Raw genomic sequence first — 15,738 nt, forward strand, 5'->3', positions numbered from 1 at the left:
CTATGTTTTTATTTTATTGAAATTTACAAATTTATATAAATGTTAAAAATTTGATTTAAATATAAAGTAAAAAAAAATATGGTTATGAATCGTGAAAATATATTAATTCTACAAGTATTTAAAATTCTTTATATTATAGAGAACAACACATATTATTACATTAAACCACCCATGTAATTTACTCCGCTAATGTAAATAAATATTCATTCTATATAAATTTATTCTTTTCAATCTACATTTACTCCGCTAATGTAAATAAATATTCATTTTATAAATATATTTTTCTTTATCTCTATCTATAACTAAGAGAGGATAGTTCAAATATCCTCTTATCATAACAACTAAGCATTTTGCATACAAGAGAAATTAGGCCTACTAAGCAATAATGATTTTCTTAAAAAAATATGTACGTGATTTTTTTTATTTGTTTTAGATATATACTAGGCATATCTTCTAATATAACTAAGTAAAAATAATCATGTTCTTATGTGACTATTATCTTTAGATTTCTTTAATATAAAGGATATATTATCTTACCATTTATATTACCGTATGTTGTCTTGTATAACAAAAATTAAAAATAAATATATAAATATCATTACAAGAGTAATTAAATCTATTGATCATAGATAAATTACATAGTCATATTTTTGACGAGGACGAAAATTTTACAAGAAATTAAGTAATTAAACATGACTTTTGAAACATAAAGACTAGACATGTATGATATTTTATCATACACACTTTGTACATAAGGAGATACGTACTCTCATCTTGATCATATAATCACGAAGTGATGTTTATTTACAAGATTGTTGTTGTTTTTCTCTATATCCAGTAATTTAAACAAGGAAACTACTAATAATAAACAAACATTAATTTTCCCACACTTGTTGAAAACTTTTAGGTGGGATTAGTGCCTCTCGATCGACTTTAATCTGCCATTCATATATATAGTTTATACTCGATCACCGCTAATGACTGCGTACAACAGACCTTTTCCATGCCACTAAACGTTGCAAAAGGTGCATGACCTGTAATTAATTACAAAACAAATCACATGGTCAATATTATATGAAATATTATTTACAATAATCACATATATGTATATATTATATTATTTTCTTATAAAAATGGTGAAGTAAACTTGCCTCGAAAGGTTCTTGTAAAGAATAAGTAGCTTGAGTTTCTTTAGGTGTTTTAGACACCAAAATACCAAATCCTTGTCCTTGTTTTCTTAGTACCTGGTCAAAAGTCAACATCAAAAGTGTTTTCTAGTTAGAACTAGTCAAAAGTTTGACTTTATACCAAAAATTAAATGTTACAGTATATATAAAAATAAATACCTTAAATGCATCCTCATCCGTGCGATCATCTCCAATATAGATGGGTAAAACATCTTTTGAGTTTGCATACCCTATATCGTAATGTAAAAAAAATTAATACACTATTTTTATTCAATTTCCTGACGAATAAATCTAATGATATTACTACTTTAAAGATCTACTTTTTTGAATATATACCTAGAGATTCCATTAAGAATTCAATGGCTTTGCCCTTGTCCCACTTGATAGTTGGTCGAATCTCTAGAACCTTTCTTCCTTGAGTCAATCGAAGCTTGGGATAGTCTTTAAGGACGGATTTAACTCGATCGGCTAAATCACTCCAACTCTATATAAACAATTAAGTGACAAAATTTGATTAGCATCTTTATACTTAACCATAATTACGGTAAATTATGATCTAAAGTATGTTCTTAATAAGACTTACTTGTTCTTCAACGCATCTATAATGTACCGAAAGACAAAACTTGTTGTTTTCGACATTAGCACCAGGGATGTCCTTTGTTTTCTTCATTAAGATTCCGTAAACCTGAAATTATCAAAAGTTAGCTAGCTCGTGTCTTTTTACATTATAGATGTTATAATAAGATACGGAGTAACAAATATTTACCTCAGCCATCATTGGTAAAAATTCCTTGGCTGGTTGGCAAAGCACATTTTGATTTCCCTAGAAACACATATTCATGTTAAATTAGAGATGGCACATAAATATTGTACTTTACCAAATCGTGAATTAATATATAATCATATATATTCGATTCAATATGTAATACTAATTAAGTTATTGGTCTTACCTTTTGATGTTTGCGAGATGATGGTCCCTTGATGTCCATACCATGACTACCAGCATAGTACAACTCTGATAGTCTTACAAAATTGTAGACCTGAAATTAATATATTATAAAACCTTATCAACTATAGGTACACTTTGCCAAATATAACTTGTAAAATGTTATAAATATTTCTTATAATGGTGAGTTTAAAAGTAGAACATGGACATATTTTTGTACCATTTTCAAGACGTACATTAAGGTGTGTTTCGCTCCAAGACAAAAAAAAAAAAAAAAATCTTTTGTTTTTTGTTTTAAGACATTGAGTATTCTTTGACCTTCTAAAGTCTGCCCAAATTATATATAGAGAATAAAAATGTACCTTAGCTCTGCACCTCCCGCTAACTATAGCCGTAGGAAAGTATTTAGCAACATTCTTCACGGCTTCTCTCATCTGTTGTCACCATTTATATATATCACTTTTTAGAAATAGAAACACACAAAATGTTCATATATATACTTATATGGTAACTAATAATACGTGTATATATTATATCTATGTACAAAGAGAAAAAACAATATATAAACAAAGAAAAATTAAGAGACATAAACAAACCTCAGGAGCCATGTAAGCTTGATCAGGGTTTTCAACAATTGGCGACAAAGTACCATCATAATCAAGAAAAATGACAACTTGCTTCATTTTTGCCGCACACATAATCTTTTCAAATTCACCCAATGCCGAAGGATACTTCATCTGTTTCAACAACGATCAACATAAATTACTTTAAACTCTTCGGTCCTAGCTAGGAAGCGCAAAAGTTCATAAAAGCAAAGCATAACGCAATAATGGCGATTCATGCGTAAAAAATATATTTAGCACATGTTTTTGACACTCGCATCTACCCCGTAGTAGTTGCTGTTTATAATGCGTCTTTCAAAGAAGAAAGGCGACATTAACAACCACGGAATCCGATGGTTGTACGTTTTGGGTTATTTTTTTATGTTTAAAAAATTGTTATTTCACTGGACCAAATGACAGCTAGCTATTGCAGCATTTGGTCCGGTGAATATATATTTTTTATATGTACGTGGATCCATCCATATATGCTGAAGTAATGATCGATCAAATAAACTTACGATCCAAGTCTTTTTCTCTTCACTATCTTCAGTCAAGTTTCGGGTAGGAGAAGAAGCTCTCATGGCATCTACATCTACCCATGCAATGTTTTTAGTCAAAGCATGAGCTCCTACGCCACTACTCGTCTCAATACTTTTTGGAAACTTATTGTTTCTTGCAAAAAGCGTAATATTGTTATATGAATTAGTACTTGGAACTTGGGAAGAATAAAGAGAAGAGTTGTTAACCGCTACGGTCATGGCCATAGCGATTGCGGATTGGGTATCAGAAACCACAACATTTGGATTAGTCATTTTGTATATATATGATAGATTTTGTTGATGATGAAACAGAAAGATAGAAAGATTAGGGGATTTAAAGAAGTAAGAAAGGAGTAAAGAAATGAAGAGGAAAAGAGTGAAACACGCAATAGACGAAGAATGAATGGGGAGATTGAGGGGATTGAAGGGGACAATTTATAAGTAAATTTCATGGTAAAAATGAAGAAGCATCCCTCTACCTTTTTTGCCGAATGAAAAGAAAGAAAAAGGCATTTGGTGAGTGGTGGAGGGAACTTTTTTTTATCATTATTTTTCATAGATTTAAGTTCTTTTTATTTAATTGATTCGAATTTGGAACCAACTTAATTGGATTCTCTTTATTATTTTTATAATTTATATAATCACAAATATTTGGTTACTTTTGGACTATTATCAATTTTTTAAACATTTATTTGGGATCTGACATCAGAAAAACTTCACCGTAGAATTGTAAAGTCCTGCAGGTATCATAGAAAACGAGATATTTACCATAAGCCGTAACAAGTACTATTCGAAGAGTAAAACCCCAATACTTGCTATCTTTGAAAATTGAACTCAAGACCTTAAATAAAACTGAGAATACTTTTAACCGGTTGGACTAATCATCATTAGCTTTGACTAATTATATGATAAAAGTTTTTTTCTTTCATAATCCCATAAACATACGATGTGAAGTTTATTTTAACTTATACTATAGTAGGGATATGCACGGGTCAAAACCTGTCCCGACCTTGTCTGACTCGCGACCTACGAAAGCATGAAAAATGGAACAGTGACCCGGCCTGTGAAGGTCCGGGTCGGGCGGACCACGAGTTTCCTTCACAATTTTTCGGTTTTTGGCTTCACTCGGCCCGAACCGACCCGTCCAACCTGTGACCCGCGAATGCACTAAAAATGTGACCCGTGACCCGTACCGTTAGGCTTCGGGCGAGTCGTTCGGGTCGGTTCCGGGTCGGTTCTCGGTCGGGCGTGGATTTTTCGGTCTTTTGCTCATCTCTACTCGTTTAATTTGTTATATCACGCTAGTTATTCATATCTATCTATCTATTCAATATATTAAAACACGATTCTAAGCTTTCTCCAGTTGACACTTAGATTGCATTTTATAAACGGCATGTATCACTTTTAATGTAATTAAAAGAACTTTTAATTTAAGTTTGCCAAATAATTATCATAAACTAATTTAATTTTAATATCAATATATTATTTTCTTCAAAGTTAGTATATATCCATAATTGCCATTGAGATAAAACATCAGTGGTATCTTAGTCACTCCAACAGGGCTTTGGGCCTAGAGAGACCCATGTAATAGTCTTGAGGGGGTAAGGTTTACTTTTATTAATTATCGTGTCATTTGACGGATTAATATGAGGTTTTCCCCCTCCATCGTTCCCTGAAAATTTGAATGGCATCCTGCCCGAAGAACGTAAGTGCCGATAAGTGAGACAAACACCATTCGAACTGTCAGTATATATAATTGTAATTACAATATTCTAAATATTATATATATATATATATGAGAAAATGGAGTATGTGGCTGTTAGATACTCAAGCTTAAGTGTATAACCCCTCACATACCAATATTTTAATATATATATATATATATATATAAATGTTTGGGCCCCATGATTTTCATAAATTAAAAAAAAGATGTGAAGGGTTCTACACTCAAATTAGGTATCTAACAACCGCATACTCGGTGTATATACCATGTATAACTAAGATATAATATGGAAAAACAATGTATACATACAATTAAGTTAAAATGCATACAAGTATCATTTATTTAATGTTTTTAAAACCTTATAACTTCTTTTTTTTAATCTTTACAATTTTTTTATATGAATAAAAAATATAATCATACGAAATATACATTTAATACGTATCGTACGGGAGTATTTCTTTTACATATAAATGTAGATGCATTTTTGAATAGGTATATTAATTCATGTTCACTCTTAGCTAGTAAACTTTGGAACCAACATTGTGGTGGGCTTTCAAATTGTCTTGATGAAACGGTTACCTTTATTAATGTATTTACATTTAAATTTCAACCGTTAAATTAAATATCATTTTATCATGAAATATGTTTGTTTAAAAGTGTGCAAAAAACCAAAAAAAATAACTCGTAATAGAAACCCAAATAGGATGTAATATGACAAAAATATCAATATAATAGTTGAGAATTTAAGCGGATGTGATGCAGTAAAATAAAAAGTAGTGGTATGAGGTGTTTCACAAAAATTTTGGATGACTCAATAGGAAAATAGTGTGAAAAAAAATCCAAAAGTAACTTGTACTAGAAAATTCGAAAGGGTTGCAATGTGTGAAAATCTGAATAGTGGTACGGGTTGTGATATGAACGAATAACAACTTGCCACGTAGGCGTGTTACTATTCACAAAAAAAATATGTGCAAAAAATCAAGAAAAACTGAAAGAGAAAAACCCAAACGAAATTCGACACAATAAACTTGGAATGGTGATGCATGGTTTAAAATCATTCAATAAACAACGCCACATGGCGGTGACACTGTTCATAACGTCACATGATATTGTAATATATTATATAGCCGCAAAACTAAAAAGGAAACATATTACATAACATTTTAACTAAGTTTATCTAAAATAGGATTGTAAAAATCAATATTTAGTTGTTTCCAGCACAAATTTATACATTGTATATAATAAAACTATAAAGATACTTTATTTTAATCCAAAAGTCAAAATAACTCAACTTTACTAAGAAAGTTAAAAGTGAATTTAAATAATCCCCATCTATTTTTACATTACCAAAAGACAACTGACCTAACCCTTTATTTATCAATTAAAGATGTCTGATATTTAAATTTTAAAATTGATTATGTCGTTATTAATCTAATTATAAAATAAGTTAAACGAACAAGTTAAATGTTTGAATTTACCGGTTGTTATTTCATAAATTTAGTTACATTCTTGAATTCACTTGTTTGTTTTTTCATAGCTTTTCTTGGATTACATATAGTTAACTTTATCGTTATTATGTCAAAAATATCCGTGTATTTGACACATGTCTAAATCTGGTTATTAATCTAATTATAAAATAAGCAATATTTAAAATTGAACATTGGTTATAATATGATTAAAAATTTATATATTTATGTATTTGGCATGGACTTATATCCTCATAGCGCAATTGCTAGAGTACGGGAGAATGAAGAGTAATGATTTCAGCAAGAGCAGCCGGAGGTGTTGTTCGTCCACTTCTGCTCCAGCTGAGAAATGACCTTGTAGTCAGAGGAAACTCAATTGTTCTTTTTTTATCCAAACTATCCAAACCGACAAGTCAAGTGACATGATCATGCCAACGGATCTAAAAACCAATGAGGCTCATCGGTTAAGTGACATGGACCAACGGTCCTAGAAACCGAGGTCTTAATAGATTTTTTCTTATACATATACAGATCATGAGAATATACAAACTACTATACATATCTATACTTTTACTAGTCCTAATAACCGTACAATGTAATGTATGTATTATAAATTGTATTATAAAGAAATTCAAATTTGCCTCATACATGATTTCGTGAGCCTGAAATAAATTGTGGTTAAAGTAAACCGATGATCAAAGCTAAATTATAATAAACAATAATGATAAATATAATATATGTTTAGTTAGAGTTTTGAATTTATCTTAAATTTTTACAATCATATCAAAATTGTAAGCATAGTGAATGACGGCAAATATCCTTGTGATTTTGAATTGTAAACTCAATTTTAAATTTTTATGTTAATAACTTATTATAAGTAATATATAAGTAATAAGGGTTGAAGAATTGAGAAAGAAAAATAGACAATTTTATTAATGAGAAAATGATCTATCAAATAAGGTTATAATGTGTTTTGTATTTAAAAGCCAAGAGTTAGAGTTTAATTATAAGTCTAATAAGGAAATTAAATCTATATACAATTACAAAAGCTAATTAGATAAATAAACAAATTAAATGGACACATGTCAATCAAGGATTACGCCACATGTCGTTTCAAGAATATCTCAATCATGTTTTAGTTTATTGGTAGATACCTTTATGTTATATTATAAAAAAAATAGTCCTTATCTGTAGAATATTTAAAATACCCATAATGATTATATTATACCATCAGCCATTTATCTTTTAAAATATCTCCATTAACTCTTTACATCAATTACTTTTAAATAAATTATCTACATCACTCGCCGCTGCCTCTACCACCAACCGTCGTCCCCCACCACCACACCGTTACCGCCATGAATATAGCCGCATTGCGCGGGTACCGTGTTATTACGTAAATAAGATTATATTTCAACCTATAACTCTACAAATGTATGAATAATGTTGAGCATTACTTGCGCTAAAAGTGTAGACAAATAATTGTCACACTATATTGGTATTTTAAATCTGGATCTCTGATAATTGAGACATGTGAACAAGTAAAATAAAATATCGATAAAAAGAGATACTTATTAAGACACATAAGAAATATGTGAAAGGAACCAAGGTTAAGTTGTAAGTATTCTAATCGAGTTAGACAAGAGGTGGTCTCACATGAGCAGGTAATACGTTGATATCTCGGACAAAAATTTGATCTTAGAGAGTGGGGAAGTTAATTTTTCCTTTCTAGGGTGGTAGTTACTATACTTTATAGTTTATTCCATGATTCATTAAACGAGCATATTAGAGATTTGCTCCCAATATTGGAGTATCTTTTATTTTATTCAGATCTATAGCTTAATTATTTCATTCTTAACCTAGTTTTCCATTGAAAAATTGCCACGTGTGCATCGCATAATCTACGGGCCTTGTGACACATCACATTTATATAGTTAAAATAGTATGAACACCTAATTATTTGTTCATTTGTTTAATGATAAGAAAAGAATAGTTAGTTGTTAGGTACACTATAATCCATGGTTTGTTGTAATTGGAACCAATAATTGTAATGACTTCCATTAAAACACAATATTTTATTAATGTTTAATATACTTCGAATAAGTCTATTAAGATACATAGTAATACCAATGTAATGTTTCTATCTAAACATGTATATGAAGTTTTGAAACATCTTTCGTTGTTAAATATTTTAAAAACTACTAATAAATTGATTCGAATTAAAAGAGTCACTATAATACCTTGAATAAGTTGTGTATACCCTATATTTAAGCAAGAACAATGGAAAAAACCTTTTTTGTTTATAGTAATTTTTAAATTTATATGTCTTAATATTAGCAACTGGAAATTATAAGATGTATCTATTTGAAAAGTAATCTATGTGTCAACATGGGGCATTATATATATAAAGTTGTAAACCATGTGCGATAGCATACTGTGTATGGTACATGGTAACCATAACTAAGAATATTATTAATTTTATAGCTTATAAGGATGATTTAGTGTGTAGTCTATATCAATATCTACATCTATATCTATATCTATATCTATATCTTCTATATCTATATCTATAAACAAACTATCATTCTCTCTTTTCAACTCTCTACCTTTAAAATACCTAAAATATCCTTAATTTTTAACACATTCTTAACTCTCACACTAAATCTACCCAATATATCCATAAAATAGTTTACACCCATATTTATTCAAACTATCTATCTTCTTTATTAATTAATTTAAATATTTTCACATAATATCTCTATAATATTTTTAAGGAAAAATGATCCGTACTGCAGACTTTACCTAAGCTTAGATACTGCCACATTAAAAAAAGTTACATATTAAACCTTTGAATTTAATAAACATACATAACCCCCCCCCCCCTGAATTTTACATAATCACCCCCTGCATTACCTAAGATAGGTACTGCATGCTTTACCTAACCTTTCCTCTATTTTTAATAAATTTATTTACAAAATATACATCCATTAACCATAAAATAACTAAACTACCATTTATGTCAGTTACTTTTAGATTAATAACCACGTCGTTACCACTACCACCACTAGCACCACCTGTTGCCACCGCCGCAGCCGCATTGTGCGGTTACCCATCTCGTTCCATATTAAACAACTACTCCCCTCCCATTCAACTATCTACCTATGAAATATCTAATTTACCCTCAACATTTACACTAACTTCACACACCTTATTCTTGAAATTTCGGTATTACCACTTATAAAAAAAACAAGCCCACACACCCTAAAAAACACATATTACTCCAACAAAAACACACACAATTGTTAGTTTCTCTCTGTGTCATAGCCCCCAACCACTGCCGCCCGATTTGTCTCATAGCCACCAACCACCGTCGCCGAATTTGATTCATTGTATCAAACAATAGTCATTCTTGAAGAAAAATGCAGCCAAAAAGTCGATAAGAAATACAACCGAGATCGAAAATGAGAGCGCTTGAAGTCAAGATATTATGTTATATTTTTGGTGGGTTTTATAATCCTTTATACACCAAATACGGTTTATGAAAAAGTTTTAGGATCGATTGTATTTTCTTTATTTTGCGATGGTACACTTAGTGTTATATATATATATATATATGTATATTTAAAATCCAAATACTAATATTATTTATAAATTAATAATTTATCACGAATATTCCTTTAACTCTTAAAAAAAAAATTCATTACTTTTATATTAATAATTTACACTACTCGCCGCTCTTATCATTACAAATCATCGCAATCACCGTCACCTATTGTCGACACTATCATCACCTATTGTCGTTAGCATCGCACTGTCGCTACCACCATTGTCGCTGCATTGTGCGAGCATCCCTCTAGTAATGCAATTTGTGGATTGTGGGGTAGGAATTTTTCTAGCCATTTCCTAATGTAGAAATAGAAAAACAAAATGAGTAAATGCTTTAACAAAAGAGTAACGAGAATCATGAAATATAATCTATGTGCTAAAAACCTCTTGTCATATTTCATAACACACAAAATTTGAAAATGAGAATAATTTAGTAAACAAATACTCCATAAAATGTAAAAGCCAGAATACTTAAAGCTATTTCTAGTGAATAAGGCGCACTAATATCGGAGTGGGATCCTTTAAAGTTATAGTAACTTTATAGGTAAAGTTATGATGACCTTGACCTTTGGATTAAAATCAAATGTTAAGACAAAAATGATTTTTTTAATATTTTCAATTGATTTTAATTCAATGGTCTACACCCATCAACTTTACCTATTAAATTTATTTTAACTTTAGAGGATCTCAGTCTAATAATATCAGAAGATTTTGGGTCATAGGATTTAAATTGGATTTTCTTTTGAATTGGTGATCACTTAATTTCGAAATAAATATGATCGGATGATATCATTAATAACATGATTTTAATTATAATCCAAATTTGCGGTTCAAAAGAATAAGCTAAGAAAAGTCCACCACTTAATATTTGGTATAAAAAATAATGAAGCCTAAATTTGAAGACAACATTACGATATAACTACAAACAATATTGAATTTCTTCACACTTTTAGGTGAGTGTGAACAAATTAAAAATTTTTATCACGCTTTTTAGTCTGTAGAAATATATTAAATTAAAAGTGTATGAACATTTTTACACACTAAAAAGTGTGTGGAAATAAAAGTTCACACTAGAAAGTGTGAACTTTTATAAATATTTTGTCACGCCTCATTTGTTCACGGTAACTTTTTTAGTTACCGTGGACAAATGGGGTGTGACAAATTAATTATGAAAGTTCACACTAAAAAGTGTGAACTTTTATTTGTACACATTTTTTAGTGTGGACACGCTTTTTTTTCAATATATTTCTACACACTAAAAAGCGTGACAAAATTTTTAATTTGTACACACTTACCTAAAAGTGTGAACAAATACAATATGATTTGTAGTGTATTGTTTAAGAAAAAAAGGGAAGTAGACTTTAAAATATCACTAGTTCACTACCTAATCCTTTTTTGCTTTTATATATAGTACTTTGAATTAGGCTATAAAAGCAAAAAAAGAAAAACATTGTTTGAAGTGGGGTTTTATTGTTTTAACAAAGTGAGCTCTAATAACTGAGCATATGCATCAACTAAGGCCATTTTTGTTATTGTAACCCATAAACCTTGTATTTATTTTTGTTATTGACCCGTTTAAGTTATCTACAAGTAGATAAGAATGTGACAAAAACAAAAGAAAGTGGAAATTAACTTTGCTTCCAGTTTCTATAGACATAAAGTCCTCGTAAAATTAACAAACATCTAAAAATTGCATAACATTTGTAAATACTCAAGTAAACTGACAAAACAATTTAATGTAATGTCACATCGTTATTTTATCGTCGTATGCATACCACCTACAAAACATATCCTCATGCATATGTTCTCGCCGGACCACACAATCATTAGACTTTTCGATTCATTTCAAAATGCATATATAAGTCTATGCGTGATACTCTTGCGACCAAGAAACATGCTTTTATGTAATAAAACGTGAGAAAACCTATGACATTTTTGTCGTCATAAGAACCTTAAAAACCAGAAAATCAAGAACTTGTCCACTATATATAAATAGGGAATGTGCATTGTCTACCGTCGGCTAAAACAAAGAAGTCAATTAACTAAGTCAATGAGATCCATCATATATAGGTGTTGTGTCCTAATAAAATGATTGTTGTGTTCAAAGAATCTTTGGATCCTTCCAAAAGGATTCCAAAAGGATTGAGAGACCCAAAAGTTTCAACTAAAAAGATGTATTAATTATTTAAAAAATAGATTTTTCAGAATGTACAAATACTAAATGGTAAAATTTTGAATTTCATATAGTATGTAACATTTTATCGGTTCCACACATAAGTTATCCATTTTACTGTAGTTTTTACACTCGTGTAGCCGTGTATACACACAAAGAGTAAAGTAAACGATTTATAAATGTTTCAAGAGAATTAATTTCCTTATAAATATTCATTATCACCAAATAATGCAATAACATAAATAATTGAAATCTTCTAAAGTTGAAATTAACTTTATAGATAAAGTTTAAATCTTGATCATTGAATCAAAATAAATTGTTAAAATTAAAAACTCTTTGAATCTTAACTTTTAATTTTAATCTAAAGATCAAAATTTCTCTAACTTTACTTATAAATTTACTTTTAACTTTATAAGATCTTCATCCTACAATAAATAACTGGTGATGGACGTTGTATAATAGGTAAAAGAAAGAAAGAAAAAAACCGCTCAGTGCCGCCTTCCGCGGGTTTTGAGCCCCAATTCCTCGACGATATATGAGGGAGGTTAAGTTGTAGGCAAACCTTACCTCTACCTAAGTAGTGAGGCTGCTTCCATGTTCTACCTAAATGGTAGAAAAAGGCCCTCCAACCTTTGCATGGGATAGGGACCGAACCCGTAACCTCTGTCTCCAGAGGCCGTGGTATTACCACTGATCCAACCATGTTGTTTATACGTTGTATAATAGGTATAAAGTTCAAATCATGTCTTAAACATATACCTTGGAGAGCTAAGGAAATGATTGGAATCATCTTAAGGCAAAAATAAGAAAGAAAAATAAAGAGTAAAATTCTAAGCCGTTATATTTGGTCAAAAAATGATTCTCAATATCGTGATTATACATATAAAAAAGACCCCATTTGTTGATGCATTGCGATAAATATCCTAGTTAATTTTATTTCTCTATATATCTGATGTTTCGTTTCTACCATATGTATCCTAGTAAGGATATCTACATTGGATGTCTAACTTAAATAGTTTAAGTACATTGCTTTTATAGAACGAAATTAAAATTTTTATAAATAAAAAACAGCTAGTTAAACATTAGCTAATACAAGTATACAACATAAAAGCACATAGTCTGATCTAGAACATAGAGCAACAACTCTAATTTGACTACAACAGAAACAAACACAATAAATCACGACAACTATTAAAATAAAAAAGACCACCCATTGCAATGATAAAAGAACGGCATTCCGTTGACTAAACCAAATGCCCGTTACAAAATGTCTCAGACGCAAATGGTCTTAACCAACATCTAAAATTTTCCGAGTTCCCGCATGGTCTATGAATATCTGATTCACCTTTTGTCTATTCCTCGCCCCTTTAAAGCATAATGTAACACTTTATTTTGGTAAAGTTAGTTTCGATTCAGACGTGCTGGAGACAATTTTAACCAACAAATCGCTGGACTTTCAACCCCCTCCTTATGGAAAATACCCTGAGATGAGAAACCTAAGACTCGAACCCGAGACCCTGAGAAAAACTCACCGTCGGGGCCCACATAGTAGATTTAGAAGATACCCCTGACTAACTCACCTAAGTGGATTTGGTTAATGTAACATAATTTTTTTTTTTTTAGTTGTTTTCTGATAGTCTTAAGTTTGCAAAACTTAATAATTAACAACTAATATAAAATTAATTAATAACAAAATTAATATTGTAAACATGTTTAATCATGTGTGTCTGATTAAAACAATGAATACATGGTCAAGGTTATCTTGAGATACAAGAACATAAAGAAAATACTTGTTAAGTTTTTCAACACACAGAAAACTGAACAATTTTAGAACAAATGTAAATAAACATACACACACTAGGTGAAATACAATATGGCATACACCAACCAACTAATGGCTTGGTAAAGTGTTACATTATATAGTGACAGAGAGATGACAACACATATCAGACTGTGGATGTTTACACTTGAAAGGTTGTCGAATATCCATCGGTGCAGAACTCTGAAAACTCTGGTCTGTCATCTGTGTCTTCTCCGTCTTCATTCTTGTTTCTTTTCCAATTCGGGTATCAACAAGAAGCTTGATGAGAGTACTATTTTAATTCCAATCTAGTACAAGGGTCACATGAACTGTACAATCAAATTAATACATATCTTTTAGGATCATTTTTCTTTATTTTTTCGTCCATATTTGACTTACAAAATATATAGTGAGTCATCAAACTTATTTTTAACTTGAAGATAATTATGATCGCTGAAGAGTGCTCCCTAACAAACTTCAACGCTGAGTCTCTTTAGTGAATCTATGACTCAACACTAACATCCCGGGAAAACAATTTTTCCACTTTTGTAAATGTAAGATTGATAACGGACCACGAATCTATTTAGTAGGATCTCTTTACCTCCATATGTTTTCAGTATATAATTCATTATTTATTGAAGGACCTCAAGTGCATTGTAACGTGGATTCAAATTCAAATATTCAATAACTAAATAAACTAATAATTACAACACAGCAATTTATATTACTTTCCTTTCGATAGCCTAACTTCCTCATTATAAATAATCATTTTTAGCAATTAGAAGTTTAATTAGAAATCACAAAATATAAATTATAAACTATTTTGGCCTCCTAAATTGACCCTACCTGAAAAACTTAGAATATATACTAAAAGCTATTAAAATGCTGACAAGAATCATAAAGTTCTTCGAAACTGAAATAGTGTTCAGATTATAACATGTGACTGAATCAAGAAAGAATCATATTCTTCATTAGATTTTATGTTCTTAAGTTTTTCGAAATCATATATTTATCTTTATATCTAACATTTTTCTATCTTTGATTAGTTTGATATTCCTTTGAACCTAGCAATACGCAAGGCCTCTCTCGTCAACAAAGAATATCAAGCCACCAATAGACTTGGAATATGAATAGCGTGTGCAGTTCAAACATGTTAAACGCCGCTCGCTAGAAGGTTGTAAATATTACTAAAATACTAATTAACCTTTTTCGGAAAGTTAAAAAATTTCATTTCAATATAAATAGTATTTCATTCGTCTCAAAAACAAATTGTTGAACTTTTCATTTGCGGTCTTTGTCCTAAAATCAATATGTACGTGGATATATATGGTTAAATCATAAAAAGTTTTTAGAAAAGAAGGTTTTGATGATAGAAGATTTGAAAGCATAAGCATGCGACAACATAGAATAGTGCTCGCACAATGCAAGAACATGTTTTCTCCTTCGATGGTGTTAAAATTATTAGTTGATAATTACCACATTTGCAATGGTGGACATGTATATATAAAATCAATACACATTAACAATATCTCTTTGCAAAATGACATAAATGAATTCTTAGTTCGTATTGTTCAAGTTCATCTATTATGCACAATTAGCTCACCCGGCCTCTTGTGATAAGTTCATGAGATATATATCGGCACGTATATCGGTGAAACCCAATATATTCCATGCCTTTCTAACGTACCTTGAGAA

At 30.2% G+C, this 15,738-nt stretch overlaps 1 protein-coding gene across 1 annotated transcript; it reads right to left on the reverse strand.

The window, feature by feature from the left end:
- Positions 1-595: 595 nt before the first annotated feature.
- Positions 596-3,652, reverse strand: LOC122611096 (probable trehalose-phosphate phosphatase D). The gene is made up of 10 exons (XM_043784061.1): positions 3,254-3,652; positions 2,730-2,870; positions 2,496-2,567; positions 2,138-2,227; positions 1,954-2,010; positions 1,771-1,872; positions 1,524-1,671; positions 1,347-1,417; positions 1,152-1,244; positions 596-1,034 (listed from the first exon to the last, which is right to left on the reverse strand). The coding sequence occupies exons 1-10, from the start codon at positions 3,545-3,547 to the stop codon at positions 975-977; spliced, it is 1,128 nt and encodes a 375-aa protein (XP_043639996.1). The 5' UTR covers positions 3,548-3,652; the 3' UTR covers positions 596-974.
- Positions 3,653-15,738: the final 12,086 nt, after the last annotated feature.

Source organism: Erigeron canadensis, chromosome 8, assembly GCF_010389155.1.
Source record: "Erigeron canadensis isolate Cc75 chromosome 8, C_canadensis_v1, whole genome shotgun sequence".
In the NCBI taxonomy this organism is placed as follows: domain Eukaryota; kingdom Viridiplantae; phylum Streptophyta; class Magnoliopsida; order Asterales; family Asteraceae; genus Erigeron; species Erigeron canadensis.

Coding starts and splice junctions, on each gene's coding strand:
- LOC122611096 (XM_043784061.1), bottom strand. CDS start 3,547: ATGACTAATCCAAATGTTGTGGTTTCTGATACCCAATCCGCAATCGCT. Junction 2,568..2,729: donor AAGCTTACATGGCTCCTGAG/GTTTGTTTATGT, acceptor TGGTGACAACAG/ATGAGAGAAGCCGTGAAGAA. Junction 1,873..1,953: donor TTTTACCAATGATGGCTGAG/GTAAATATTTGT, acceptor TGATAATTTCAG/GTTTACGGAATCTTAATGAA.